The sequence below is a fragment of the Astatotilapia calliptera genome, chromosome 7 (genome assembly GCF_964374335.1).
Source record: "Astatotilapia calliptera chromosome 7, fAstCal68.1, whole genome shotgun sequence".
Taxonomy (NCBI): Eukaryota; Metazoa; Chordata; class Actinopteri; order Cichliformes; family Cichlidae; genus Astatotilapia; species Astatotilapia calliptera.
Genome location: NC_137428.1, coordinates 41,960,294 through 41,988,181, shown reverse-complemented (window position 1 = coordinate 41,988,181; position 27,888 = coordinate 41,960,294). Strand labels below are relative to the sequence as shown.

General features: G+C 41.6%; 1 protein-coding gene across 5 annotated transcripts; it reads right to left on the bottom strand.

Moving 5' to 3' along the window:
* Positions 1 to 1,045: 1,045 nt before the first annotated feature.
* LOC113026299 (uncharacterized) lies at positions 1,046 to 26,177 on the bottom strand. Of its 5 annotated transcripts, none has more exons than XR_013910021.1 (11): positions 26,022 to 26,177; positions 7,633 to 7,755; positions 7,124 to 7,501; positions 6,031 to 6,502; positions 5,611 to 5,928; positions 5,495 to 5,518; positions 5,116 to 5,293; positions 2,270 to 2,361; positions 2,116 to 2,187; positions 1,858 to 2,010; positions 1,046 to 1,735 (listed from the first exon to the last, which is right to left on the bottom strand). XR_013910021.1 is itself a non-coding variant. In XM_026174917.2 (11 exons), the coding sequence occupies exons 2-11, from the start codon at positions 7,745 to 7,747 to the stop codon at positions 1,578 to 1,580; spliced, it is 1,938 nt and encodes a 645-aa protein (XP_026030702.2). In that variant the 5' UTR covers positions 7,748 to 7,755; positions 26,022 to 26,177; the 3' UTR covers positions 1,046 to 1,577. The 5 variants fall into 5 exon arrangements, 3 of the variants coding, with proteins under 3 accessions (XP_026030702.2, XP_080159846.1, XP_080159845.1); XR_013910022.1 differs by having other exon boundaries at positions 2,270 to 2,358; XM_026174917.2 differs by having other exon boundaries at positions 1,858 to 1,988.
* Between the last annotated feature and the right edge of the window lie 1,711 nt (positions 26,178 to 27,888).

Below are 27,888 nucleotides of genomic sequence, written 5' to 3'. Positions count from 1 at the left end.
ATCAAACATATGGCCTGGGTACCAGGATCGGCCAGCAGGATGTGAACTTCGTAGAGCAGGTCAGAAGCCGCGAAGACCTTCTCCCTCTCTGGCTGCGGCCCATCACATCAGTCGTCTGTCAAGCCTCAAATTGATGACACAAAGATTAATCTTCAGTCTGCGTGTTTGTGGACAGCTGCGTTCCTAGGGATCCTGCAGGGGCGCTTCAGGATTACGCTGTCTCTGAGCTGCACTCAGAGCTGCCGAGCGACTCCAATCATGACTCTTATGGACAGAAGCCTGGAGTGGAGGAGGATGGAGGTTTGATGATGTTGTGGTCTCTGAGGTAGTTTTGCTGGATTCATCAGGTGGTGTCCTGCAGCTCAGTGAAAGCCGACGTACTCCGCAGGAAAAGGGTGTTGAGCCTGTTTTAGATGGAGGCGGTAAAGCAGGTTGTTTTCATGAGTGATGGAGGTGGGACCAGAGCATGGGCATGGTGCCATGTGAGCACACAGGTAGATACGTACCCACACTCACCCCAGACATGCCGGAGAGACCTCTGACAGATTACAGATAATGTGTAAATTTTAGGATTTCCTATTTTGTCATGGTAACAAACTGTCTGACCTCCCATCTGTTTCATCAGTTCAGTTTCTGTTTGCCTCTGAGCTGCATGGCAGTACCGATCTGCAGCATAAGGTCATTTCCCATCTCTCTGTTAAAGGAGCCAATCAGATCAGTCCAAAAATTAATGATTGCAGTAACTGATCCTTCACAGCCACGGTTGATTGATCAGGAACCACAAACTCTGACACTCCTCTGTGATCCAGCGTTGTTCAGGAGTGTTGATCCAGTATGAGCAAACATTAATGTCCTCTGATCCAGGTGCACACTAACGAGCTCAGGCAAGAAAGTGAGTCCTCCAGGTAATCAGTCTCTTTAAACAGGAACAAAGGGGAACTTTACTGATAATCAAATATCATTATTATGTTAGCAAGTCAACAAGCACATACACAGGAGGTGTTCCTCAATGACCTCTGAATTCAGAAAAATCAAACCAAAAACGTTCCGAGACCAGAAAAACTTTATTGATTCAAAAATAGACTCAGCACACAACATACACACTGCAGGCCTGCAGTACAAAGAGTACTGCACATAACTCTACCCCGTACCATAGAGTACTGGGGGTGGGGGAGGAGAGGGGGACATCTTTAATATTAGCAAAAACGAAAACTTAGAAAAGAAAAAAAAAAAAAAGGAGTTAGGTTTTACAGTCCGAGTCACAGGTATCCAATCAGCAGCTTAGTGTCTATAATAAGCCCCACCCTCTTAAAAAGGCTCGAAGGACGTTTTGTCATATTTTCTCAGGTGAGCCTATAGAGGGTATGGTCAGCAGCAGGGGCGTGGCCTTACACACTATAAAAAGATCAAAGCAGGTTTATGTTTCACATCTTCATCGTAACCCAAAACAAAAAAATCCAAAAAAGCCTGCCCACCACATCACCTGATGGCGTTACTATGGTGACACTCAGTCAGTGGGCATAGTAGCAGCTCAGTTTTTTGGCCTTTTGTTAGCTGATAAGAAGTGATATCAGAGCTCATACATCCAGACCCTGCCGAGTCAGGAAGTCTTCAAGCGCGCTCAGTCGTTCCACCAGCATCACGTCCAAGTCCATGTCCTCGCCACCATTGCTGTGGCAATGTCGCCGAGCAGCTGCTCTTTTCCTGGGTACCATAGCAGCAGGAAGTCCCGCCCCTAAACACAAAGAATTTTTCTTCAATCTCACAGTTGATGACAAACAGCTAATCAATAATGAGTAACCACTCTCAGTGTGCCTAGGACAACCTCCCTAATGCAAACTACATTTCCCAGTGTACCTTGTGGTCTCTTCCTTTTTCTGGGCTGCGTGAAATCAGGAAAGAGGAGGAGCCTGCGCCTCTTCTGCTGGCCAATTAGGAGCAGTGCTCCGTCCTTTTCCCGAGGCTCCTCAAAGATGGTTTCCAGACTTCTGCAGGAACAAGCAAACCATGCTGGGAGATGGAGTTTGGATATGGAACCATATTAACATAAAGGGCATGTACAGTCTTTACAGAAAAAACCCTTCACCTGTCATTAGTAGGGATTTGTAGTCTTACCTGTTGTTAGCAGGGGATCTGTAGTTCTTGTTGGTGTAAATCTCCTCTAGACTGAACTCTTTCTTCTTTATTCTGAGAAAGCAAATGTGGGTCCACATTTGAAATAATGTTGGCACTTTTACTGTACATCTAAGTTTTTAGTTTCTTTCCTGACCTTTTGACCTTTGGTAGTCCCATTGGTGTAAGCAGCATTTCGCGCGGTGGCGCACGCCGGATTCTGATCTGTGAGACCCGTTTACCATGCTGCTGTAAAAAAATAAAATAAAATTACTGATAGAGTCCCTGTTATTTAATATTTAACCTGGAAGTGGTCTAGGTCACATTAAGGTTCAACATTATGGTGTGCATGGGGCTTGAAACACTTTGGATAGGATCCCAGGACTTCACTGTAGGACTCCACCTCTGTTCAGTGATGGACGTTCATAGTGGTCGTAGATGGCATCCTTTACCCCTCTCAAACTATGTGTGCTCTTAGTCCAAAATATTACATTTAGCATCTTCAAAGAGTAACCTTTGACCTTTTGGTGTAGGTGTTCAGGTGGGTCCAATGACTGTAGAAAATGACACGACAGCACTTCCTCCCATTGTGCAAAAATGAAGCCAAAATATCCTGCTTCTGGAGGCTGCCATCTTGCAATTTCGGAGCCAGAGTCTACAAACTAGTGACTTGAGGTGGAAGTGGAGCGACTGTGTCCCGCTCCCACCCACACACCCTCTGGATGTGACCGCAAACACGACCCCCCATATGGAAAAGAAATAGTAAAAACATATATGATTTACTCATGAAAGTGGCCACTTTCTCATTACTTTCATTTTTTTTTTTTAGTAAGTATACAAAACATACAAGTTTCATTGTATAATTTTTCAAGGGATCTTATACGTGTTTCCACTCTTGTATGCTTTTCATACAAGTTTCATACAAGAGAGATAAAAACTTTATAAGATTTATATATATATCTTTTCCATATGGGCCCCTACACTTTTTACGTAGACCGGCTGCTCCAGTTCATTTGCTGATGGGTTTACCACGACTGACAACTCGTTCAATCAAGGTGAATACAACCACGTCACTGTTACAAAAAAGACACACAGCTTGTCATCTTATAGTTCTACAACATCTACAATCACTCTGTTGTTAATTTGTTTGCTAGATTAGCCGCTAGCATACACACTGTGTTGGAGGCTTGTTGTTACACACCTGTTACTCTAATAGTCTGTATTTTTGAATGATTCAGCACTTCTTAGTTTTTGTTATCCGTTTTTAGACAGCAATGAGATCAGTTGCACACTCCACAGAGGCCCAGAGTTACTGTTAATATCAGAAATGTAATGCTGTCCTTTGAGATTTTAACATAAGACTGTGAGTTTAATGCATGTAAACCTGTTTAAATCTTCAGAGCCCTCTACAGCCTGGTAACATGGAAACTTTAGAAATAGCAGAACGTTTCAGTAGTGTAGTCTAATTTGTTATTTTCATTTAATAATAGAGTCCATATTATATCAACAGCTACATTCACCCTGGGGAGAAACTAGTAAAGGAGACCATCAGGACCAAGCTGGGTTTCCTGGATCCAGAGGTTTGGAGAAACGTCTTCCTATTCTTTCATCACAGCTGTCCTGTGCCAGATGTTCTGTTGACCCACAGAGAGGCTTCATTTAAGAAACACCAGGAAGACTAAAGCTTATTGCAGGGATCAAGGAGGACTCATGATCTTCACCAGCAGCTCCCTCACAGGGAAATCTTCAGAGCTCCACCGTAGGCCTGCCCCAGAAGATGGATAAACCCAGCATTTCATGAACACTGCGATGGAGACCTTTGCTTTGTGTAATGTTATAAATACTCGGATACTCCTCAAAGGCTCTGGACTTATATTTAAAAATATATTATCCTCCCTGGTTACTCTGGTATGAATAACTCTGAATCACTTAATGATAAATAACACACTATTGTTATTGTAAAGTAATGCTACTCTTACTTGATTACAATTTTTGAATACTCGACCCACCTCTGCCCCTCCTTTTCCCCGAATTTGAAGGATGGGTCGGGTATGTCTGGGTGTGGCCCACCATACCCCAGAATTCATAGCGCGGCTCAGCCAATTCCAGTTTTCAACAATGGCGGCCGCTACTAAGTTTTTAATATTATTCTTATTTCTCTTTCTGGGTCACAAAATAAACTTTTAACATATTTTCAGACAAGAATGTGGGTGTGTAAACTTCAAATATCTGCTCAGTTTATCAAGATATCACATATTTGCAAAAGTGCTCCGACGTTTTCGGAGACGTCTGTTATCCACGAGCTCGATAGCTAGCCGAGAGCTCGAGGGTCACTGAAGCCGCCGAGAAGGGCACAACTCCCGGCACATCATTTTCAGATCACCGCGGCCTTTCGCTACTCAGGTTAAACATAATATATAAGTCACTTAGACAACCTAAAAATGTTATTGTTTGGCTTTTTTCAGTGTTTTATTTGTTCGTGAGTAAATCGGTTTGGCTGAGATTAAAGTTATTAGATTATATATAATAAAACTTTATTAATCCCAAGGGTCGTTTTCGCACAACTGAATAAAACAGAAAACAGAAAATTGATTAAACAAAAGTGTGAGATGGTCGAGAATTTACGCCAGTGTCCTGTTGTATTTTAGATAGCAAGGAGCAGACAGCTGAGTTTATTAAACTCCATCGAGACAGCGGTGACGCAAATCTGAAGGCTACACCGTCCAGTTTCACAGCAGTTTACTTCCGGCCTACCCGACCTTCTGAGAACCCGGCCCACGTAGACCGCGGCCGGGTCCTCAGGAGGATGCAGCCCATGAATTTGGACACGACTGTTGTTTGATTTATGCTATGTAGAGATATGAGGACTCCTCCCTGTGACTTTAGTGTTTAGTTTGTTTTCGCAATTCTATAATTTAATAAAGGCCAACATAAGATAGAGAAACACCCTTTACTATTTGAAATATTTTTTTTTAAATAATAAAAACAAGAAAACAACTTCACCTCTCCATTTGTGCTAAGAAACTCAGAGCTGACTGCTGATTGGTCAGCTGGGAGTGAAGCAGGCAATCCATTGGCTGAGCAGGCAGGCAGGGGCCGGGGTCGTCGCCGTGGTAGGTAGAGGCTCTGAGTGCTGTGATTGGACCGCTGCTTCTGCTGTCGCCAGGCAGAAAAGGCTGGACTGAAACGCACAAGAAGCACTTTATTTATTAGATTTTTATCCAAGTAAGAAACACAAGTTAAACTACTTATGATGTTAATAATGATGAGGACATTAAACATATTAATATATCACTGGTTAAACTAATTATATTAATATAGACTGTTTAGTTTCACTGAAGAAAAGATTTATTTGTATAAATGAAAAGTTAAGATTCATTACCTCAATATTAGTGCTTGAACATAACTGTGAAGATGAAACAGAAAGACGCCTGTTAAGTAAATTCTGTGATTTAAAGATTGTTAATTAGCCTAATTTAAAAACAAAGTTCGACCAACCAGTGGTCGCTGCTCAGGCTGGGTGGGGCTGTCCAGTCCTTCAGGGACCGCTGCGGACTACAACAAACTCCACCCCTCACTGAATCCAACATCATTTCCATGGCAGCTGCTGGCAGATGAAGCAGGGGGGCTGGGCTAACAGAATAAGAGGCGGAGCAAACCCTTAGATGGAAAGCAGCGCGATTGGAAGATGGGGCAAGGGGCTGTGTGAAGCCTGAAAAACGCCACTTGCCAGAAGGGACAATGAATAGTTCCGATTGGCTGATGGTCAGACTCTCAGCTGACTGGAGGATATACAAGGCATTCTGGGAGGACAAGCTGCAAGTACAAAAAAATTACAGTTAAATCACCTAAAATGGATTAGCAAGGCCAAAATCTGCGGTGATTGGCTGTTACATCATCAGCCATCACCCCCCTCACCTGTGTTGCAGCAGCGGCACTCTATAACCGTTCTTCCTCACAAACACATTGATTGCCCTCTCTGATTGGCTGGAGCCTTCAGTCTCTGGTCTTTTGTTCTTCCCTTGGCTTAAGTTACACAGCGTGAGCGGCTCCCCCTTTTCACCTCCTCCTCTAACGCAGACAGCCATCTGCCCCACAAAGCGCCCCTCTGCCTCTCCCTCCACCTTCTCTTCTTTCTTTTCTGGACAAACACTGATCTCTCCTTGGTGGTTCTTCCTCCTCCTCTTCCTCCTGCTCACTGTCTCTTCTTCTCCTCTCCTCCTCCTCTTCTTTTGTGATTGAATGGAACTGGAAGAAAAAGGAGACGAGGACGACTCCTCACTATCGGATGATGATGATACTGATGATGAAGAGGATATGGTTACAAGTGGCAGAGGCGGGGTACTACAGGAAAAAGAGGAAGTGGAGCTGGACGCAAAGACAGATGGCCCTGAAAGAAACAGGAAACAAGGATCACTTTTTGTAAGTAGATTATAACCCTTTAAAGACCTGCAGGAACCCTCAACAGGAACCCCCAGAAACTCTCTGACATCTGAACACTCAAAGACCTACATTAACTGTCAGAGACTGCCAGAATGTGCAGGAAACCTCAGAGACCTAAATTAACCTACAGGAACCCGCAGGAACTGTGACAGACCTACAAGAAGGCTCAGAGACCTGCAGGAACCAACAAAGGGAATCCCTAGAGGCCTGTAGAAACACCCCTCAGGAACCTCCAGAGACCTGCAGGAAACCTCAGAGAGAGCCCCCAAAGACTTGCCAGAACCTCTTGAGACTTCCAGGAACCTGCAGGACACCTCTGAGACCTGAATGAACATTCAGGAACCGACAGTAACAACCCCCACCCTCGAGACCTAGGAACCTGCAGGAAACCTCAAAGAATTTGCATGATCCCCCAGAGCCCTACCAGAACCTGCATGAAATCTCAGAGAACTAGATGAAATTACAGGTACCTGCAGGAACCTTATTAGACCTCCACTAACCTTCCGAGACCTACCAGAACCTGCAGGAAACCTCAAAGAACTTGCAGTAACCTTCAAAAACGACTCACCAGTCAAACATGATGCTCCTTCTTTTTGTTTCTGGCTGTTCTTCTTCTTCCTCCCCGTCCTTCTGCTCCTCCTTTCCAGAGAATTCAGACGACGGCCAAGAGATGCTAGAGCTCCTCGCAGGAGGCGTCGTACCTCCATCCGGTGGCTTGAGAGGAGGCGAGGCAGGAGAGCGGCGCAGGGGCAACAGGGAGGAGGGGGGAGAGGAGCTAAAGGAGATAAAGAAGAAGCTGGAGGAGGAAGCGGAGTAGTTGAAGGAGGAAGGGGGCTAGCTAAATGTAGAAAAGGAGGAGCTGAACAAGGAGGAGATGAAGACGGAAGAGACGTGGTTGAAGGACGAAGAGGAGGATGAGTGGCTACTGGAACTGAAGGAGTAGGAGCTGAGGGAGGAAGAAGAGAGAAAGGAGGAGAAGAAAAAGAATGTTGATGGGGAGGAGTAACAGAGGAGGAGAAACAGGCTGTTAGCCTTTGTAAATCATCAGGAAATAAAAACACAAAAACAAATGCACACCTGATTTTGTGTCCTCATCCTCATCAACCAATGGGAGAACATGGGGCGGAGACATCACCACTAGGTTTTGGCCCCTGCCGTCACTCTCGATTAGTGTAAGCGGTCGAGAGAGCATGGTGAAAACTGCCAGAGAGAGACTAATGAATACAATCAGAAATTATGTTTCATGTGACACAGATTAAAACTTTATAATGATTTCATTGTCCTGAAAAATGAAAATATAAAAGCTAGACAACATGGCTGCACTTCCTCCCATTGTAGAAAAATGAAGCCAAAATTTCCCAGTTGTGGGAGCTGCCATGTTGCACTTTTGGAGCCAGAGGCTGTGTCTCAATTCAGGGGCTGCAACCTTCGAAGGCTGCATTTGTAGGCTGATTACATCACAGCAACGCGACGAAGGCTGTCCCAATTCGAAGACTCCGACAAATGCAGCCGACAAATGCGTCCTTCATTTCCCCAAATTTTAAGGATGGGTCGGGTGTGTACTTCATGGCCCAACATATCCCAGAATTCATAGCGCGGCCAACCAATTCCAGTTTCCAACAATGACGGCAGCTACTTAGTTGTAATATTACTCTTATTACGCTTTTCAATACTTTATCAATTAAATTATTGTTCATAATGTTTCCATAATAATATAAAAATACTTTCCAAACGCGGCAATAGTGGAGGAGCGTGGCTAAAGAGTTTGAAACGTTACTCTTTCTGGGTCAAAAAACTAATTTTTAACATATTTTCAGGCGAGAATGTAGCTGTGTAAACTTCAAATATTGGCTCTGTTTTGCAAATATGTGATGTCTTGATAAAGTGCTCAGAGACGTCTGTTACCCACCAGCTTGATAGCGCACCAGGTGGTCGAGGCTCACTAGAGCCAGCGAGAACACCGGATTCCCGGCACATTGCTTTCAGACCCCCGCGGTCTTTCACTACTCAGGTTAAACATGATATAAAAGTCACTTAGATAACTTAAAGATGTTATCATTCTGCTTTTTTCAGTGTTTTATTTGTCCCTGAGTAAATTGGTTTGGCTGAGATTAAAGTTATAGTTTTCACACAGCTGAAACAGAAAACTGATTAAACAGAAGTGTGAGATGGTCGAGAATTTACTCCAATGTCCTGTTATATTTTAGGAGCAGACGGCTGAGTTTATTAAACTCCACCAAGACAGCGGTGACGCAAATCTGAAGGCCAGACAGTCCCATTTCACAGCCTCGCGCTTCCGGCTTTCTCAGTCTTCGGAGGACCCGGCCTTCGTGGTCTATGTGGGCTGGGCCCTGAATTGAAACACAGTCGGAGTCTGCGCAGTAGTGACTTGGGGTGGAGCATCTGCATCACGCTCCTGCCCACACACACCCCTACACTTTTTACGTAGACCGGCTGCTCCAGTTTATCTGCTGATGGGTTTACCACGACTGATGACTTGTTAAATTAAGGTAAATACAACCAGATCACTACTATGAAAAAGACACAAAACTTATCTTATACTTCTACAACATCTACAATCACTCTGTTCAGAGCACTCTACAGCCTGGTAACATGGAAACTTTCGAAATAGCAGGTTTCAGTAGTGTAGTCTAATTTGTTCTTTTCATTTAATAATGGAGTCCATATTATTATCATCAACAGCTACAGTGGGGCAAAAAAGTATTTAGTCAGCCACCGATTGTGCAAGTTCCCCCACCTAAAATGATGACAGAGGTCAGTAATTTGCACCAGAGGTACACTTCAACTGTGAGAGACAGAATGTGAAAAAAAAATCCATGAATCCACATGGTAGGATTTGTAAAGAATTTATTCGTAAATCAGGGTGGAAAATAAGTATTTGGTCAATAACAAAAATACAACTCAATACTTTGTAACATAACCTTTGTTGGCAATAACAGAGGTCAAACGTTTACTATAGGTCTTTACCAGGTTTGCACACACAGTAGCTGCTATTTTGGCCCATTCCTCCATGCAGATCTTCTCGAGAGCAGTGATGTTTTGGGGCTGTCGCCGAGCAACACGGACTTTCAACTCCCGCCACAGATTTTCTATGGGGTTGAGGTCTGGAGACTGGCTAGGCCACTCCAGGACTTTCAAATGCTTCTTACGGAGCCGCTCCTTTGTTGCCCGGGCGGTGTGTTTTGGATCATTGTCATGTTGGAAGACCCAGCCTCGTTTCATCTTCAAAGTTCTCACTGATGGAAGGAGGTTTTGGCTCAAAATCTCACGATACATGGCCCCATTCATTCTGTCCTTAACACGGATCAGTCGTCCTGTCCCCTTGGCAGAAAAACAGCCCCATAGCATGATGTTTCCACCCCCATGCTTCACAGTAGGTATGGTGTTCTTGGGATGCAACTCAGTATTCTTCTTCCTCCAAACACGACGAGTTGAGTTTATACCAAAAAGTTCTACTTTGGTTTCATCTGACCACATGACATTCTCCCAATCCTCTGCTGTATCATCCATGTGCTCTCTGGCAAACTTCAGACGGGCCTGGACATGCACTGGCTTCAGCAGCGGAACACGTCTGGCACTGCGGGATTTGATTCCCTGCCGTTGTAGTGTGTTACTGATGGTGACCTTTGTTACTTTGGTCCCAGCTCTCTGCAGGTCATTCACCAGGTCCCCCCGTGTGGTTCTGGGATCTTTGCTCACCGTTCTCATGATCATTTTGATCCCACGGGATGAGATCTCGCGTGGAGCCCCAGATCGAGGGAGATTATCAGTGGTCTTGTATGTCTTCCATTTTCTGATGATTGCTCCCACAGTTGATTTTTTCACACCAAGCTGCTTGCCTATTGTAGATTCACTCTTCCCAGTCTGGTGCAGGTCTACAATACTTTTCCTGGTGTCCTTCGAAAGCTCTTTGGTCTTGGCCATGGTGGAGTTTGGAGTCTGACTGTTTGAGGCTGTGGACAGGTGTCTTTTATACAGATGATGAGTTCAAACAGGTGCCATTCATACAGGTAACGAGTGGGGGACAGAAAAGCTTCTTACAGAGGACGTTACAGGTCTGTGAGAGCCAGAGATTTTCCTTGTTTGAGGTGACCAAATACTTATTTTCCACCCTAATTTACGAATAAATTCTTTACAAATCCTACCATGTGAATTCATGGATTTTTTTTTCACATTCTGTCTCTCACAGTTGAAGTGTACCTCTGGTGCAAATTACTGACCTCTGTCATCATTTTAAGTGGGGGAACTTGCACAATCGGTGGCTGACTAAATACTTTTTTGCCCCACTGTACATTCACCCTGTGGAGAAACTAGTAAAGGAGACCATCAGGACCAAGCTGGGTTTCCTGGGTCCAGAGGTTTAGAGAAACTTCCTCCTATTCTTTCATCACATCTGTCCTGTGCCAGAAGTTCTGTTGACCCACTGAGAGAGGCTTCATTTAAGAAACACCAGGAAGACTAAAGCTTATTGCAGGGATCAAGGAGGACTCATGATCTTCACCAGCAGCTCCCTCACAGGGAAATCTTCAGAGCTCCACCATAAGCCCCCGCCCCAGAAGATGGATAAACCCAGCATTTCATGAACACTGTGATGGAGACTTGCTTTGTCTAATGTTAGAAGTATTCAGATCATTCTCAGAGGTACTGGACTTTTACACAAAGATATTATATTCAGTCCTGTAGAAAGTTATATATTTAAAAATAAATTATCCTCTCTGGTTAATCTTGTATGAATGACTCCGGATTACTTTATGATAAATAACACACCATTGGCAAAAAAAAACAGTGAAAGAATTCCAGATGACAAGTTTTTAGCTCAACATACAAGTGGCGACCTTTGACCTTCATCAGGTTTTATTTAATTGTGTCAGAGAAAATCTCATGTGCTCTTCATGCAGCTGAGTACATCAAGTGTTTAAAACAGAAACTGTGCAGGTCTGAGATCAGCAGCTCTGTGAAACACCAAACTGAGGTCCTGTTAATGCTGATATATAGTGACACAGATACACGGGTGATTAATCCTTTTGTCTTTTTGTCTTTAACTTTATCAATAAAACAGCTGCAGCTTTCACTGACAGCACATGTGTTACTTTAACCTTTGTACTGTTTTCATCAGTTAATTTTGGAGTTACTACAAAGAGTGAAGATATAGGGTGATCTATCTGCTGTCACTGGGTGGTGCTGAGGTCTGAATCTGAGGGCAGCTCCTGTAATCACAAAGAGAACAGAACCATCACAAACTGAAATATAAAGTTTATCTCTCAAATCTGAAATAAAGCTGATCCTTCTCTGTCCCACACGCTCAGGGTCTGAAGTTCTTCTCTTACATTTTTTCAGTTCTAAAGTTCTGCTGACAGCTGACATATGAGCTGTTAAAAAAGGACAAATACTTATATACTAACACATTTTCCAGTATAATGTTTACCTTTGAATCGCTGGTGCTTTTTAAGTGGAGATTTGCTAAGATGAGATGATGGAGCAGGTTTCAGTCCTGGTTCAGTCTGCTGTTGCATCGTGGTCACCAACATACGGACGTGTTATCAGCAGTGTTTGAGCTGCTGCCTGAGTATTGGACAAATATTAATACTTTAAATTATTTCCCTCAAAGGATGTAAGCTGTAAGCAGTACTGCAGAAGTAACTTTGTGAAAAATATCTCATTTAAAATCATCCAGGCTGTTATTTTAACCGGAACATTTGAAACAAACCTAGTAAAAGAAAACAACTTTAACTTAAGCTGTCAAACGGCCGTAGTTGGTTTCAGTACAGGGCTTTGCTATTTTCATCCATAGTTAATGATTAATGAAGGGGTAAGGGTCCAAGCTTTTTTTCTTTTTTTTTTACTGTCCTTACAGATGTAGCAAGAGACAGAAAACATGCTGCTGTTTGCACATATTTAATAATCGTAATAGTAACGGTAGTTGGTGACTGAGCGGCCTGGTGCTTTTATGATTTCATTAGTCAGGGTAAATTCATTCACCTGCACGGATTAGCTAAACAAACGTTACAAAACAAGTTTCCCCAACAGCCGAGTGCTCATCTTAGGTAGCTAGGTCTCAGGACCTAGTTGCGGACATTAGTTACAGATTAGCTTACAAACACGTTTAACTTACCGAAAAAGTGCAGTGGGGCCTCGGGTCCTTCTGTTGGGTAGTCCAGTTTACTGAAGAACACCTCAGGCTGTCAGTTTGAAACAGTCGGTGCAGTTTTGTAACATAAACACTGGACCTCCTCTCAGATCTATCTGCCTTTCCCGAAAGAGATACGCAAGTTTCTCTGTTACTGCAGCTGCCAGTCAAAGCTGTTATGATAAAGTTCCACCCCAATTTAACAGCATTATGGTAGTAATTACAATCAAACTTATGAGTAAGGAGACCCCTAAAAAACAAATCAGAGTCATGAGAACTACCGTTAGTGGAAGGAAGCATTTTTGGAAGAAGTTTATTTGAGGAGATTTTTTTAAATTTTAGTCTGACCCCAGTCCCATCCACTAACATGGAAGAGGCAGGATTTATGACCTATACTGCAGCCAGACACTAGGGGGCGATAGAGATATGCTTCATTTTTGGGGAGCTATTAGGTCGTATCTTGTAGTGATGGGTCGGTCGTGAACGAAATGGCTCTTAGAGCCGAGTCTTTGACCTGAACGACGCGAGCCGGTTCCTTATCGCGAGCCGTGGGGTTCCCCCCCCTTTCTCTCACCCTCTCTCTCGCACAGAAACGGCCCTAACCAATCTGGCGCCCTAGGCAAGATTTTAGGTGGCGCCCCCCTATATCAGCAGTGTAGTGTAATGTTGTAACAAATAATATTTCTATTAAATAAGCTTTACTTTGCATTTTAATTAACGTGGGATTATTTTTTGTATTTAGAAATAATAGTACCAACTTTTTTTTTTTTTTCCAACATTTGTGGCACTGGCGTGGCGCCCCCTGATGGACGGCGCCCTTAGCATTTGCCTATGTCACTACCCGATCCGTACCGGAAACCCGATCGGTACCCCGCATGCGCAAATCTTACGTCACTTCCTCTCTTTGCCAACATTGCGACATTCAATATATTTGAATGATACCGTTAGCGCCCAGTTAGCTCCTAGCATTTCTCAACAGCTCTGCCTCCTTTTCGACTGCCCGGGACATTTAAACAATGGATAATCCGTATACAAAGAAATTCATGCTTTTCTCCTCAACAGAGAGTGTCCCCCGATTGAGCAACAGCGCCGTAAAATAAGAAGAATGGCGCCTAATTACAGAGTTAATAATGCAGACTTTGTAATATCTCACGTGTAGATTCATCAGCCAGATTAAGTGTTTACAGTTTGTTTACAGTTTTTTTTTTTACAGTTTCTTAATTGACAGTGATAGCGCACATCATCATCACTATTCCAACAATCCTCTCCTCACAGACAAGCATACACACACTCGACTATCGCTAAATCAGATTTAACACACGTTTGTAATGACGATAATTCAGTTTATAATAGGGTTTATTCGCTCGGTCAGCAGGTGGCGGTATCCTCGTACACTGGGGAGTAAACTGCCATTAAACGAACAGAAGAAGAAGAAAACATCTGCACATGCGCGGTACGGATCGGGTAGACCCGATTTGTACGGTCAGACTTTACACATGCGCAGTAAGGATCGGAGAGTCCTGATCCGTAACTTTCTTTTTATTTTTCGTTTTTGTCTACATTGTACTGAAATGCTTCATTATTGCCAACATTTTAAGATATACTTGTTATTCTTAACATCTTAACAGATACTCTGACCCATAACTATCGTAAAACGCTACGACCGGAAGTAGAAACCTTTCGCGCATGCGGGGTACCGATCGGGTTTCCGGTACGGATCGGGTAGTGACAGCCTATACGGCCTATGCCACGGGCCGGCCCTGCTCTCGCACTTTTTTTCCGCTTCACTCACTATGCGAGCCTTGTGCTTTACGCTGGGAAGAGGGGGGAGGGGACGGTAGTTACACTCAGTAGCACAGGAACAAAGCGGGAGGAAGAGAGAGAGAAAGAGAGCCAGGGACAACACTGTCACATTAGAAAGGTATAGTAATCATTCACAACTATTTTCAGTTGCAGATGATAAAGGATTCAGAAATTTTATTCATGCAGGTCCATATGACAGAGAATATGTATGTTCTTTTTGTTTTCATATTATAATTTATATTTAATTGTGTTGTGGTTTGCAGTGTTTTGTGTTGTTTCACTTTAAATTTGTAAAAGGAAAAAGCTGAAAATTTAAATAGTTAAAAGTTGAAATGTGAATAGTTGATTTTTGTATTATATGATTTATTTATTACATTTTATGTGGAGTGAATAAATAAAAGTATATTTATGGTGGCCCCTACAGACAAAGCACATACAAACTTTAAATCACGTACGAACTCTGAAGCACGTACAAACTCCAAAACAAGTAAAAACACATAAAAACTCAAAACACGTACAAAAGACAACAGAAGTGCTCCAGGATGCTAGGGGCAGTGTTGAGCTTTTGTTACCTAGTGGCTACACAAGCCAGCAAGTACCAACGACCGTATTTGGTGTGTGGTAATAACAGGTAAATGAACTTTTTTTTTTTTTTTTTTTTTTGACTATATATATGAATGCTTGTGTATAAATACACAAACAATACACATATGCTTTTATGCTTTCAATTGTGTAATTTAAAGGATCTAGGTAGCTCTGTTTTGAAAGTTCAGTTCATGCTAGAAATGTGTTTTGGAGTTTGTACGTGTTTTGTCTCTAGGGGCCACCGCATTTATTTATATATAAACATATATAAATAAAACCTTTTTTTTAACATTAGTAATTCCTTTTGTGCATAATTTTATATTATTGTTAATAATAAATTAATTAAAGCAAAAAAACCAACCTGAAGAGCCGGTTCGGAGCCGAAAGAGCCGGCTCTTTTTAGTGAGCCGAACCGAAAGAGCTGGTTCTCTAAAAAGAGCCGGAAATTCCATCACTAGTATCTTGACGTATTAGGACAGATCTTGCAGCTGTGTCTGTCCTCCATCCATCACAGCACATCTAGCAACAACAGCTCAGAGGTGGACCAATCAGCTATGAGTATACTAATGACAAGAAGCAATCATCAATGTAGCTCTGATACTGTGATTCACCACGGCAACAGGTAAACAGACGTCAGAGGCTCAGTTTAAATTCAGAGGACACACATCAGTACTGACTGAAATCAACTGTTATCATCACAGACTGAATCAAGTTTGATATAAATCTGTCTGTGCTCATCGTTTAGAACAGATGAAACTGAATCCTGGTTTGGCCTTTGACCTTAAATGCAACGATCAGAGTCAGTTGATGTTGCAGTGATGCAGCAGACTCGAGATCAGTTCATGAACATTTCATTTCATCATTATTCACAAACACTGGCTGTTTTTCAATATTTGTACTTGTGTTCCTATGGACTTGTGAAACGCCATCAGTTGTATTCTTCCAATAGAGATTGAAAATGTAAGGTCATTCAGGGGTAAAACCGCAAAGGATTCTGAGAACTCGTGGCAAGAGGTACTAGCGCACACAGACTTTCAATTTAAATCAGTCACACAGCGATAAAAAGAAACACAAAAATGTCAAGAAGCTGTTGTATTATTAACTGCAATAGCCGGTCGCATGACAGCCACGGGAAGCTGACGGGTAAAGAGATCAGTTGTTATCGGATTACGTCGTTAAAGAGAAATTGTTCAAGCCATGTTTCCGAAGTAACAAAGAGCCAACGGATGGCCTGGATTGCAGCCACTCAAAGACCAAATATAACGTCCCAGAACACTCCAGCTCACAGGTTAGTCTGCTCCAAGCATTTACACAAAGGTCAGTCTGCTGTTGTAGTTAATGCGTCATTTTTCTTAACATAATTGGTGATATAGGTTACAAGCAAGTCTGGCGCTGAACAGAAATTGTCGCGCTATGCTCCTTTGTTTATTGTGCATAAATAGTGAATTGTCCTGACAGAATATTGCGTTTCACTTCTGTTATTACCATGGTACATTGACAAAAACACATACTTTTATTCAAAGGATAAAACTGGTTTTTTGTATCACTAATTGCCCAGTACGATTACAGCATACAATATTATTGTCACTGCATTTCTGTAATGCGTACCAGAAATTATTTCCACTACTAATTAATTACCGTTGAGCTTAAAGGTTCTATTAATAAATGGTTAATGAATGTGTATTTATGAAGACGATTTGTGAGACTGGTTCGTTCTACACGGTGCGTTTCAAGGTCCTGTACCCATCCGTCGGTAAACTGTACCTGGGCTTGTTGCAGTGACCTGAAGTTTCTAAACTTCATGAGTGTATGCACTCACTCCAAGAACGTATAATTATAAATATGAGCGTGGTGAAAGTTGGGCAGCACGTTAACGTCTTTTGTCCACTCTGTGTGCTCGTAAGGGTCTGACCCTTTCCCTCCTTTGATTTTTTTCCTCGTATCTTTTCTTTGACTTTTCATCAAGTCTGTCTTTGTACGGACCGGCATTGTTCTCCTTCGTTTTGTACATACCTTTTTTGGGGGGCAAAGAAAAAGCAAGAAAGTATTGGAACCGGAGAATGAACGTTTTTGCGGAGCTTCAAATGCTTGCATTTGATGCGGTACTTGAATTGTTTTACCACGAGTTCCTGGCATGCAATGCACGAAAGTCACGTGGTCTGTCAATCTCTATTCAAAGCACGCATCAAGTCAAGTACGCTAAAAATGCCTAAATGTGTTTTTGTGCTCCGCCCATTTTATCAAGCATTCTTAGTGATGACTTGTGTGGACTTGGTGCAACAAGTATCCCAGAATGCATTTCGTCTGAAACTTAAACAGATACAAAGATACAATACCAGATACAAAGTCCTGGTATTTTTACCTCATTTGAGTCCCAACTCCTGACTTTAAGCTGTCCCGTCGTTCTAATTATAGTCATCTATCGTCCACCTAAATATAATGACTTGCTTATTTCGGAATTTTCAGACTTCTTGACATGTTTTATCGCTCACTATGAAAGAATTCTTATAGTGGGAGACTTTAATATTCATCTGTGTTGTGAGGATAAACCCCTGGTCAAAGATTTCTTAAATGTAATTGATTCCTTAAACTTCACACAATTTGTTTAAGGGGCAACACATAAGGACCACACCCTAGACCTTGTCTTGGGTTACAGATTGAATGTATCAATGACTGAAAATTGTGTTTTACCTATCTTAGACCACTCAGCAATTTTATTTGATATTTTAATCCCTAAATCTCCAGCTTCTGAGAGGGGAAGATTGCCCCTCAGATCATCTCGTTATATTAGCCCTGAAGCATTGTTTGGAGTTAAATTACATCTACCTGATGTGTCGGACCCTATTTTTACCCAGGAGTTATGTGTGGACACCTTGACTGCGAATCTTAATAATACACTTCTTGAACTACTGGACTCTGTTGCTCCCGTAAAGAAGTTAAAATGTCAAAAAAGGAACCCTATGCCTTGGCTAAATGAGGAGCTCTTGAACTTGAGAAGAAATTGTAGAAAAGCAGAGTGTCACTGGAGATCTTCCAGACTAGAAGTATTTCTCCAGGCTTGGAAGGACTCATTGTGTTCTCTTCAATCAGCGATGTCGAAAGCGAAAGCAAATTATTTCTCAAATCTCATCATGAGTCATAAACATAACTCAAAACTCTTATTCAACACAGTGTCGCAACTTACAGAGAGTAAGTCAACGCTCTGCTGTTCTAATTTGATAGCTCATGACTTTCTTACGTTTTCGGAGACAGGGCTGAAACACTTAGAAATCAGGTAACTCCCTCCTCAAGCTTTTCATTAGACTACTCGGCTGCTTTGCCTGTTGGTGTTGATAAACTGTTCTCTGACTTCAAGGTTATTTCTCTGTCTGGATTAACTAAGGTTGTAAAAGCAGCTCGATGTACAACCTGTTCTTTGGATCCTCTACCAGCCTGGGCTATAAAGGAACTGTGGTCAGCATTAGGACCCTACATTCTGTTTCTTTTAAATACTTCATTGACAACTGGAGTCTTCCCTGAATGTTTTAAATCAGCTGTGGTAGTGCCTATCTTGAAAAAGCCTGGACTGGATGTTGACATGGTCGCAAACTATAGACCCATCTCACATCTGTCTTTTTTATCTAAAGTCTTTGAAAAAGTGGTTTTTAAGCAGCTCACTGAGCATTTGTCAACAAGCAATCTGTTCGAACCATTTCAGTCTGCTTTTAGACCAAATCACTCCACAGAAACAGCTTTAGTAAAAGTGGTACATGTAAATGATCTGCTGGTAAATGCAGGCAATGATCGCACTTCAGTTTTATTACTGCTGGATCTAAGTGCTGCGTTTGACACTGTGGATCACTGCATTTTATTAGATAGGCTTGAACATTTTACTGGAATTACAGGAAATGTTTTATCATGGCTGAGATCTTACCTGTCTGGGAGGTCTCAGACTGTTAGTTTTAAAAATGATCTCTCCGAGACTTGTGCAGTGAGGCATGGGGTCCCCTCAGGGCTCTGTACTTGGACCATTGCTGTTTTCTATGTACCTGCTGCCTCTTCTTCTACGTTCTTTTAATGTAACCTTTCATTGTTACGCTGATGACCTGCAGCTTTATGTTCCTTTAACCATTGAAAATTGTGCTGAAATCTTTAAACTAGAATCTTGTCTATCTGCAATTAAGGGCTGGTTATCAGATAATTTCTTGCTCCTAAATACTGATAAAACAGAGCTGATGGTCATTGGGCCACACAAATTTCAGCACTTGTCCCAAAATTTCATCTTGAGAATTGATGACAAACTTGGGCGTGTGGTTCGACATGGTGCTCTCCTTTGAATCTCATGTAAAAGAGATAACAAAGACCGCCTTTTATCATTTGAGGAACATAGCCAGAATCAGACAAGGTTTGTCAAGCGACACTGCAGAGGTTCTTGTCCATGCATTTGTGTCCTCACGTATTGATTATTGTAACGCTCTTCTTTCTGGGCTACCAAAGAAAGGTTTTAGAGGTCTACAGATGGTGCAAAATGCAGCTGCTCGCATTTTAACAAGAACTGGGAAATTTGAGCACATTAGCCCTGTACTGAACTCTCTTCATTGGCTACCTTGTCAGATTCGAGCAGATTTTAAGGTCCTGCTGCTCACCTACAAGGCTTTAAACGGATTGGCACCTTCATACCTCTCCGACCTTTTACATCTTTACGTTCCATCCCGTGCTCTTTGATATCAGGACTCTGGCCTTCTAAAGGTTCCTAGAGCCAGAAAAAAGACAATTGGAGAGCGTGCTTTTTCTTTTCGTGCCCCGTTTCTGTGGAACACCCTCCCTCAAGATATTAGGCAGGCATGCTCTGTGGAGGTTTTTAAAACTAAGCTGAAGACACATTTGTTCACCCCATCTTACATGTCTTAATTCTATGGCTTTTAGTTTTTAAATTTTTACTGTTTTTAACTTGTATTGTGTCTTTTACCTGTATTGCTATGTATCACTTTTATTTTATTTTTTTATCTTTTTAGTTTCAAATAGTTGTACAGCACTTTGTTTGAAAGCGCTTTATAAATAAAGTTATTATTATTATTATTATTAAAAGCAGCAATGATGATGGAAAGCGGCTAAATCTGTGAGGAAAGTTTAATATATTCAGGGGTGCACATAAGTGGTCCGCAGGTGCGCATTCGCTGTCAAAATAAAAGACACGCACCAGATAAGAAGTTGCAACGCGCGTTTGCGTACATAAGATTTTCTGGAGGAGGACACACATTTATTTAGAACTCTTAAAGATGTCGAAGAAGCAAGCTCCTTTAAGCAATTACTTTGGTTTTCCTCCACCTCCAAAGAAATGTCAGAAGGAGTCCGAACCACAAAAGAAGCGTTTATTCTCGAAAAAGTGGTTGCAGGAGGTGAGCTGGCTTCAAACAGATGATGAACGCACAGAGATGTGGTGCAGAATGTGCCGTGAAAATCCCACTCTAGTGGACAAAAACACTGCCTTTTATATGTACGCAAACGCGCGTTGCAACTTCTTATCTGGTGCGTGTCTTTTATTTTGACAGCGAATGTACACCTACGGACCACTTATGTGCACCCCTGAATATATGACTGGTGCTGTGACACGAAATAAACTTTTAAGATATTTTCATGTGAGAATGTAGACATGTAAGCTTCAAATATCTGCTCGATTTATCAAGACGTCACCTATGTGCAAAAGTGCTCTGATGTTTTCAGGCAATGTAGTCACCCCACCAGCTGTCAGCTGACTGGGAGGTTGAGAGTCACTAGAACCAGTAAGAACCCCTGACTCCTGGCACACTGTTTTCAATACTTTTCAGAATACTTTATAAATCCCTGAGGAAATTGTGTGGTTACAGTCGCTCCAAGATAACAGTAACAGACTGAACTAAATTAAATAATACCGTATATTACAAAGTTACAAATATAAGAAAACTTTAAAACTTTGTTATTTTCACTGTAGAGGATGTCCAAAAGGGTGCAACTATTGCACTGTGTACTGTAGAGCAGGGAGATATGGCCAAAAATATTTATCACGATATATATTTGAAAATTTGCGATAACAATATAACTGACTATATAATTCATGCGAGACAAAATACAACTCCACAACTTTACTAGCGCAAAAAAAAAAAAAATCCATTTATTCTCACTTAAACAAGCAGTTGTTTTTTATGTGTATTAAAGCTATATAAAAATTTAACAGTGCAAATGCAAATTCCTTGCTGAATGTTTAACCAAAAGGCATTTCCAGTAGAAATGGGCTGACATATCCTAAGCATAACCATGTATAATATCCACTGAAGTTAAAAAGAGGTGCTTTGCAACATTCAACTGCAGTGTGCCAAATAAAAAAGTAAAATACGTATTTTTCGGACCATAAGGTGCACGAGATTATAAGGCATATTAAGCAAAACAAAGCAGTCAGATGAGTCAAACTTTATTCAACTCATTCTTCTTGCTTCCTCCACTTCTGTACCATTGATTCATTAATGTTGAATTCTCTGGCAGCTGCTCTATTCCCATGTTGTTGCAGTATATTAATGACTAACCTGTGGATGGATTATCTCAGTTGTTCTCCTGACTGAAATTTGGTCCGTTTATGCGATTGCATTTGTCTCTAACCATCAGGAATAGGGCTGGGCGATATATCGAGTTTTTTAAAAATATCGATATATTTTCATACAAGATATAAGATGTGACAATATCGTTTATATCGATATAGTCTATGTTACGTTATAATTATACTTGTGGAGCCGCAGGTTTGCCTCTCTTTCGTCCACTTTTGTCTCTACGCAACGTTACTCGACCTCGCCTCTCCTTCACTGAACACAACTCCGCCTCCCCCATAGCTTCACCTGCAGGCAATGACAAGATGAAAGCGGAAAATCTCCGTTAGCGAGTTACCGTGCGTGGGGCTGGACGGCGTCAATGTGTTAGCGAGCTAACCGCGCTAATGAGCTAACCGCGCTAACGACATGCAGCCAGGAGGGGCTGCACGGCCTAAAATCCTTTCATTCTCTCAAAAGTTGATAGCGCGCCTTATGTATGAATTCTGGTTGTGCTTACTGACCGCGAACCGATTTTATGTGGTACACAGCGCTCGGCAATCTGTCAAAAAATGTTTTAATATGACTTTGCTAAGCTACGGAGCTGCACCGCTTGATGGATTGTCTTGGAGGATTAGGGCTACCGGGGAGGAGCCTCGCGGAGTGATACGTACTGTGCTTCAACGTAATATTACCGTACTGTGTGTGTATAAGGACCACAAACGGCACCTGTTCAGAGACGTGGTGCAGCTGTGAAATCTGTCTCTTTGTTACTATGCTCAGCGTCTATTAGTTTACATTTTGACTGCACAATTGTGAGCTTTTTGTTATGCACAAAAAAACATTGTTTTCTTTTATTTATGGACCATGATTATTTAATAAATGCTGATAATTTATTTTTGAATAATTTCTTCATGTACATCTACGCTGTATGTAAATAAAAGCGCCCATATCTGGGACACAGTGTGACTAGAACTCTCTTTTTGTTCTTAACTTATGGCTTTAAAAAAAAAAAAAATCGAGATATATATCTTATATCGCCATCCAGCTAAAAAATATCGAGATATGAATTCTGGGTCATATCGCCCAGCCCTAATCAGGAACCTTCACGTTAACTTTTATCGAGTGGAAAAGTGTTAGCGTTCATCCTCTAGCTTCACTGTTTATGTTATGCTAACATAGCTGTGTCGCTAGCAATCACATAGCACATCATTATATACCAGCTAGCCCAACTTCAGTAACCTTACAAATGTCACTGCTGTTCAGTTTCCTGTCTTCATTTATGTTGGAAGTGATAGCAGAGCTGTACGTTTGATTTTTTTCAGAAATCTCTCAGTCCCCACACTCCCTAGCAGATCGTTACATGGAGAAACCTTTGGAATGCAAGCATGCTGATCCACACAGGTATGCAGGTTTTTTTTTTTTCTTTCTTCCCCCCCTTCTCACCGTCTCTTCTCCCCTTTGGTTTTCTTTCTCTCCCTCTCTTTCTTTCATTCTTTCTCCCTGTCCTATCCCCCAGTCATGTCCGTCCCGTTTGTAGCAACTGAAAATAAAATAAATTCATCATTATAATAAAGGTCAATCAAATGGACCAATATGGCAAGGCCATGATGATCCACTTGGTAAAATAAATCCGCTTGGCATCTTTCTTGGCCTTAAGACAACAATTCTGATGGCTAAAGATCCAAACGGGACACGAAAAAAAAAGAAAAAAAAAAAGAAATCTCTCAGTCAGAACATGCTATATCATGCTTAGATAACTACCAAAACTAGCGAGCTAACTTCTAACTTCCTGCTAACTTCTAACTCTGTTAAACGTAATAAATTCTGTTTTCATGGATGCCTGGATGTTAAACTTCATAGTTACACCTGGTAAAGCAGCAATGCTGATCGTTTTATTAAAGATGAATGAATTTAGACAGTTTTTTTTAACTCTCAGTGATGCTGCAGTGTTCGTTTGACTTTGGGACCTGAAGAAGACTGAGTTTAGGACCCAGATTTACGAGCACCTTAGTCCGGCAAATACGGCAATAACGGCGGCCGCTTGCATTGCAGAAAAAAAAAAAAGTGCTTTGTCGTGTATCTGACGGACAAACACCAAATCAGTTCCACATCACTGAAGTGGCACCATTTTTACAAACAAATTCTGGTTCATCCGTTTCACTCAACAATCCGCTTTCTCCCTTCTCATTCTCTGTTACCGCCATGCTTTTTCGGACATGTGCATATGAAAACAAAGGCACTGCACATGCATGTTTTACCCATATATTATCGCGATATTTCATTTTCTTATCGTTGCCTAACATTGCACCGGTATTACCGTGAACGTATAATATGGCAAACCCTAGTGTACTGTGACATGTTCCTATGACTGGCCAGCACATCATGCAGTGGGTAGGAGGTATTGTCCAGCATTGTCCTTATGTTGGACAGCATATGCCTCTCCGACACCACCTTAAGGGAGTCCAGCTCCATCCCCACAGCATTACTGACCTTGTGGATCAGTTTATTGAGTCTGTTGGCATCTGCGACCCTCAACCTGCTGCCCCAGATCTGTCTGTACACAACTACGGTCTTGTGTACTTGAGTACTGTGAAATGGCCACTGAGAGTCCTGATGGGTTGGAAGAGGAGCTCATTATTTCTGAGATGACTGCATTGATGGTTAAAATCGCTTTATCGTAACCATCGAGTATAGGTTGTCATGGAAATATTAAGCTGTCTGCACGTAATTCGCAGATTTTTTTTTCTCCCAAATGCTGCGAATGCATCAATAATCCCCCTCCCAACTGGAAAATTTTCTACCCAGCACACTGCATTGAGCATGTGTGTTTATATACTACCAGATAGGGAAAAATATGGCGACAGTGGGAATTTCACTTAAGTGAGAGAATGAGACTCGCTGTCGTTTGGATTTTATGAGGATATCAAACAAAATGTGGTAATTTGCAAAACATGCTGTTAAACTATTGCCACGTAAGATAGCAGTACCACTAATCTATTCCACCAGCTGGAAAGTCATCCACTGCAAAATTAAGAATGTTTTAAACTCTGCACATGAACGTCTCCCCACACACCAAAGAAAACTTTAGATAAGCCAGCTTTTATATGAGCTACATATCGGCGAGAGAAACAAAGAAAAACTGCACAGTAAGCCTGATTCCATGTTATTGTTTATCGAACGTGAAGTATATTTATGGTCTTCTTTTGCAGCTGGTTCAGTGAATTTTGGTCGGAGCGTGACAAAACGTGCAGCTTTGGAATCTGCGACATCTCTGCTTTTAGACAACGTGCCATTTGCTTGGTTATATGAAGTCGAGTGAGTTCGTAGCTTCATTGTTTGTGGTTGGGCACATGTTGTGAAATTACATGACTGCTCTTTTAATTGTTTGTTATTTTCGCTGTGTTTGGTGGTTGTAGAAATGGTTTGTATGAGCTTTTAGCTGAGATTCCGAGGTTTCTGTGGATACCACACATGTAGCTATTTACGTAAAAAAACAAAATTCATGGAGGCTTAAACTGCAGCTCACCCCCTTTGTCCCCGGTACCGAGGGCGCTGGAGGCTCAAGACATATCATGATACACACATATATGTATATGTATGTATGTATGTATGTATGTATGTATGTATGTATGTATATATATATCATATTATATTTTCCTCGCCCAGCTGTACCCTGAATGCATGGCTGACACTCCATCAGAGAGCACAGGTCACATGACCACAGCCCGCTTGAAACAATCTCCAATTGATCTGATTGACCTTCTTGATTTCACTGATAATCTCTAATTGATCCATCTTCCCCTGATACATAAAGGCGGAGCTTTACCTGCCATTCTGCATACACTCCACAAATCACCTCACTGTACCTTTCAGTTGAATTACACTTTATTCATACAGCCAAACAGGAAGCTTGGGTAAATGTTACATCATCAGAGGGAACTCACCTGTGAGGTTACCGTGGGGACAAAGATGTCCCCTTCAGGATTAAATGACCGCACTTACACTTAGGTCTTAACTGTAAATGTAAAGTTCTATTTTGTGGTAGTCTGATGAGCAATCGGCAGGTGGAATACAAATAATGAGATGTCACAGCTTCACGTTTTCTCGCGAGACTTACAGAACACCCAGAAATATTCCTGTTACCCGTTTTCAGTCAACTGACTAACGGCTCACCTGACGTTTTTCTATTTCGTCAGAGCGGAACTCATGTGACGTTACATCAAGGGAAGTCACGAGGCGGGAACGGTGAGGGTCAAAGTGGGGAAAAAACGAGATTTGGGAAAATTAGTAAAGTGTTTGAGCTAACAGCGGCTAGCTGCGTTAGCAGGCTTTACTATGAGGGAGGCTGTCAGCCCGGGACAAACCGAGAAATTTTTAACCGCTGTGTTTACCTGGCTTTAGCCCGGCGGATCCTTCAGGTTCCGTTAAGTCCTCTCAGATCCCATTTTAGTCGGTTAAACGGAAATGCGGAATCCGTCCGCCCTGTCCACTTTCGGAACCTCTGTTTGCACCACACAGGTCGACAGGAAGCTAGCAGCAGTTACACCGAGGAACTTCCGCCGGAAACTTCAAAATAAAAGCTCTTGAAAGAACAGGAAGCGGCTGTGTGTGTGTGTCTGTGACGCCTGCAGTGCGGCGCTTTGAGCTCTCAGATATATTGTCTTTACTTATCATCCATTTTAAAGCAGATCAGAAAAAGTGTTCATGAAAGCTGCAGTGTTGAGTTTCTGCAGATGAGAGTGTGATTAAAGCTAGTGGCGGAGCTGGGAGGCTTACTGGGCTTAAGCCCGGGTTGTTTTTTCAGAAGCCCGGGGTCTTTTGGAGTGTAATTTTTTCATAGTTAGATGCCTGGCTGACAACTGTATAAAACAAAAACTACACACAATATTCGAAGCACATAGAGCACACTGTGGGAATTTACAACTGTGCGTAAATCCCCCCTAATATTGGTATGATCTGAGCTCAGACAGGGCGGGGCAGCTGCTGCCTGCGAGTGCGCTGTTAGAGAAGCGCAGCCAGGCAGACAGAGGAGAACTGAAGTTTGACCAGTTAACAAAGCAAGTCATTCGTACTGTACAAATAATGTAAATATGACGGTGTATCACGAAAGATTGATGTCAAACTGATCACTTGACCCATATTACGTTACTTGCTCTTCGAGTGAATCAACAAATGGCGAAATGAAAAACTGAACAACAACAATGCTGTTTCTTTAGAGAGTCTTAGCTTACGTGTGTTTATTTCATATTTTCAGTTGTTTCCCTCCACGGCTAAATAAATCGGTTTCAGTAATGCACTGATATACAACAATGGACATAAGGGGCTTCTTTCAAAGAAAAAACTCTGGTAGTATTTTATATATTGTGCTTTGTATGTTGTTCAGTATATTTCTATGCAAAACAAGAGGAAGTTCAATACACAGCAGTATATTCACAGTTTAAACCAGATATTTACACACACTTTATGGAAAACACAAGAACATTTTTTTACTGTACAACATCAATTTAGAGTAAACTTGTTTTGTTTTGGTTAAATAAATATTGAAATGTCTTTTGAATTAGTTAAATGTCAGAATAAAGAGAGACAGAGCTTCTATTTTTTATCACTTTCATCAGATTTAGGAGTACATATACACTAAGTTTATTGTTAATTAATAAGAAAACTCCAGACGATTCCATTCTGAGCTGAAGAAGCTTCTGATAGGTTAGTAGAGTCCATGTGAGTAAATTGGTGCCACAGCTGTGGATGCATAGAAGGCAAAACACAGAGCCTGTTTCTGTGACATGGGAACATCAAGAGATGTCAACCAAAACACCAGGAAAAGAATTGTGGAGCTCCATAAGTGTGGCTCACTTTTGAATACAATTTGGTGCCATGTACAATTAAGAAATACAGACAGTTTCTCTCTTTACTCTTACAGTTAACAAATATGTTTTTTATATTTATCTAAAAAAATAAACATTTAGTCTGATTTGATGTTACAATTAAAAAAGTGTTTTTATCTGAAGAGTTTGTAAATATCTGGTTTCAACTGTATATTTGATGATTGTCAGCACAAAGAGGGAGAGAGAGGAACAGAGAGGGAGAGAGAGGAGAATGAGGACAGAAGAGAGATGGAACAAGAGCAGGTGAGACACATGTTAGTCAAATGGTTGTTTACCAAAAGTATCACCGTATCATAGGTCCTCATGTATCTCGTACCGAGTGTTTCTTTTTTGGTTTGTTACTTTTCAAATTCTATATTTATTAAGTTATGCA

What these genes read in the sequence shown, in the direction of transcription:
- LOC113026299 (XM_026174917.2), bottom strand. Translation starts at nt 7,747, where the DNA reads ATGCTCTCTCGACCGCTTACACTAATCGAGAGTGACGGCAGGGGCCAA. An exon ending in AGGAGCATCATGTTTGACTG is followed by an intron (nt 6,503 to 7,123) that starts GTGAGTCGTTTT and finishes TGTTTCTTTCAG; the next exon opens with GGCCATCTGTCTTTGCGTCC. An exon ending in GTGCCGCTGCTGCAACACAG is followed by an intron (nt 5,929 to 6,030) that starts GTGAGGGGGGTG and finishes TTGTACTTGCAG; the next exon opens with CTTGTCCTCCCAGAATGCCT.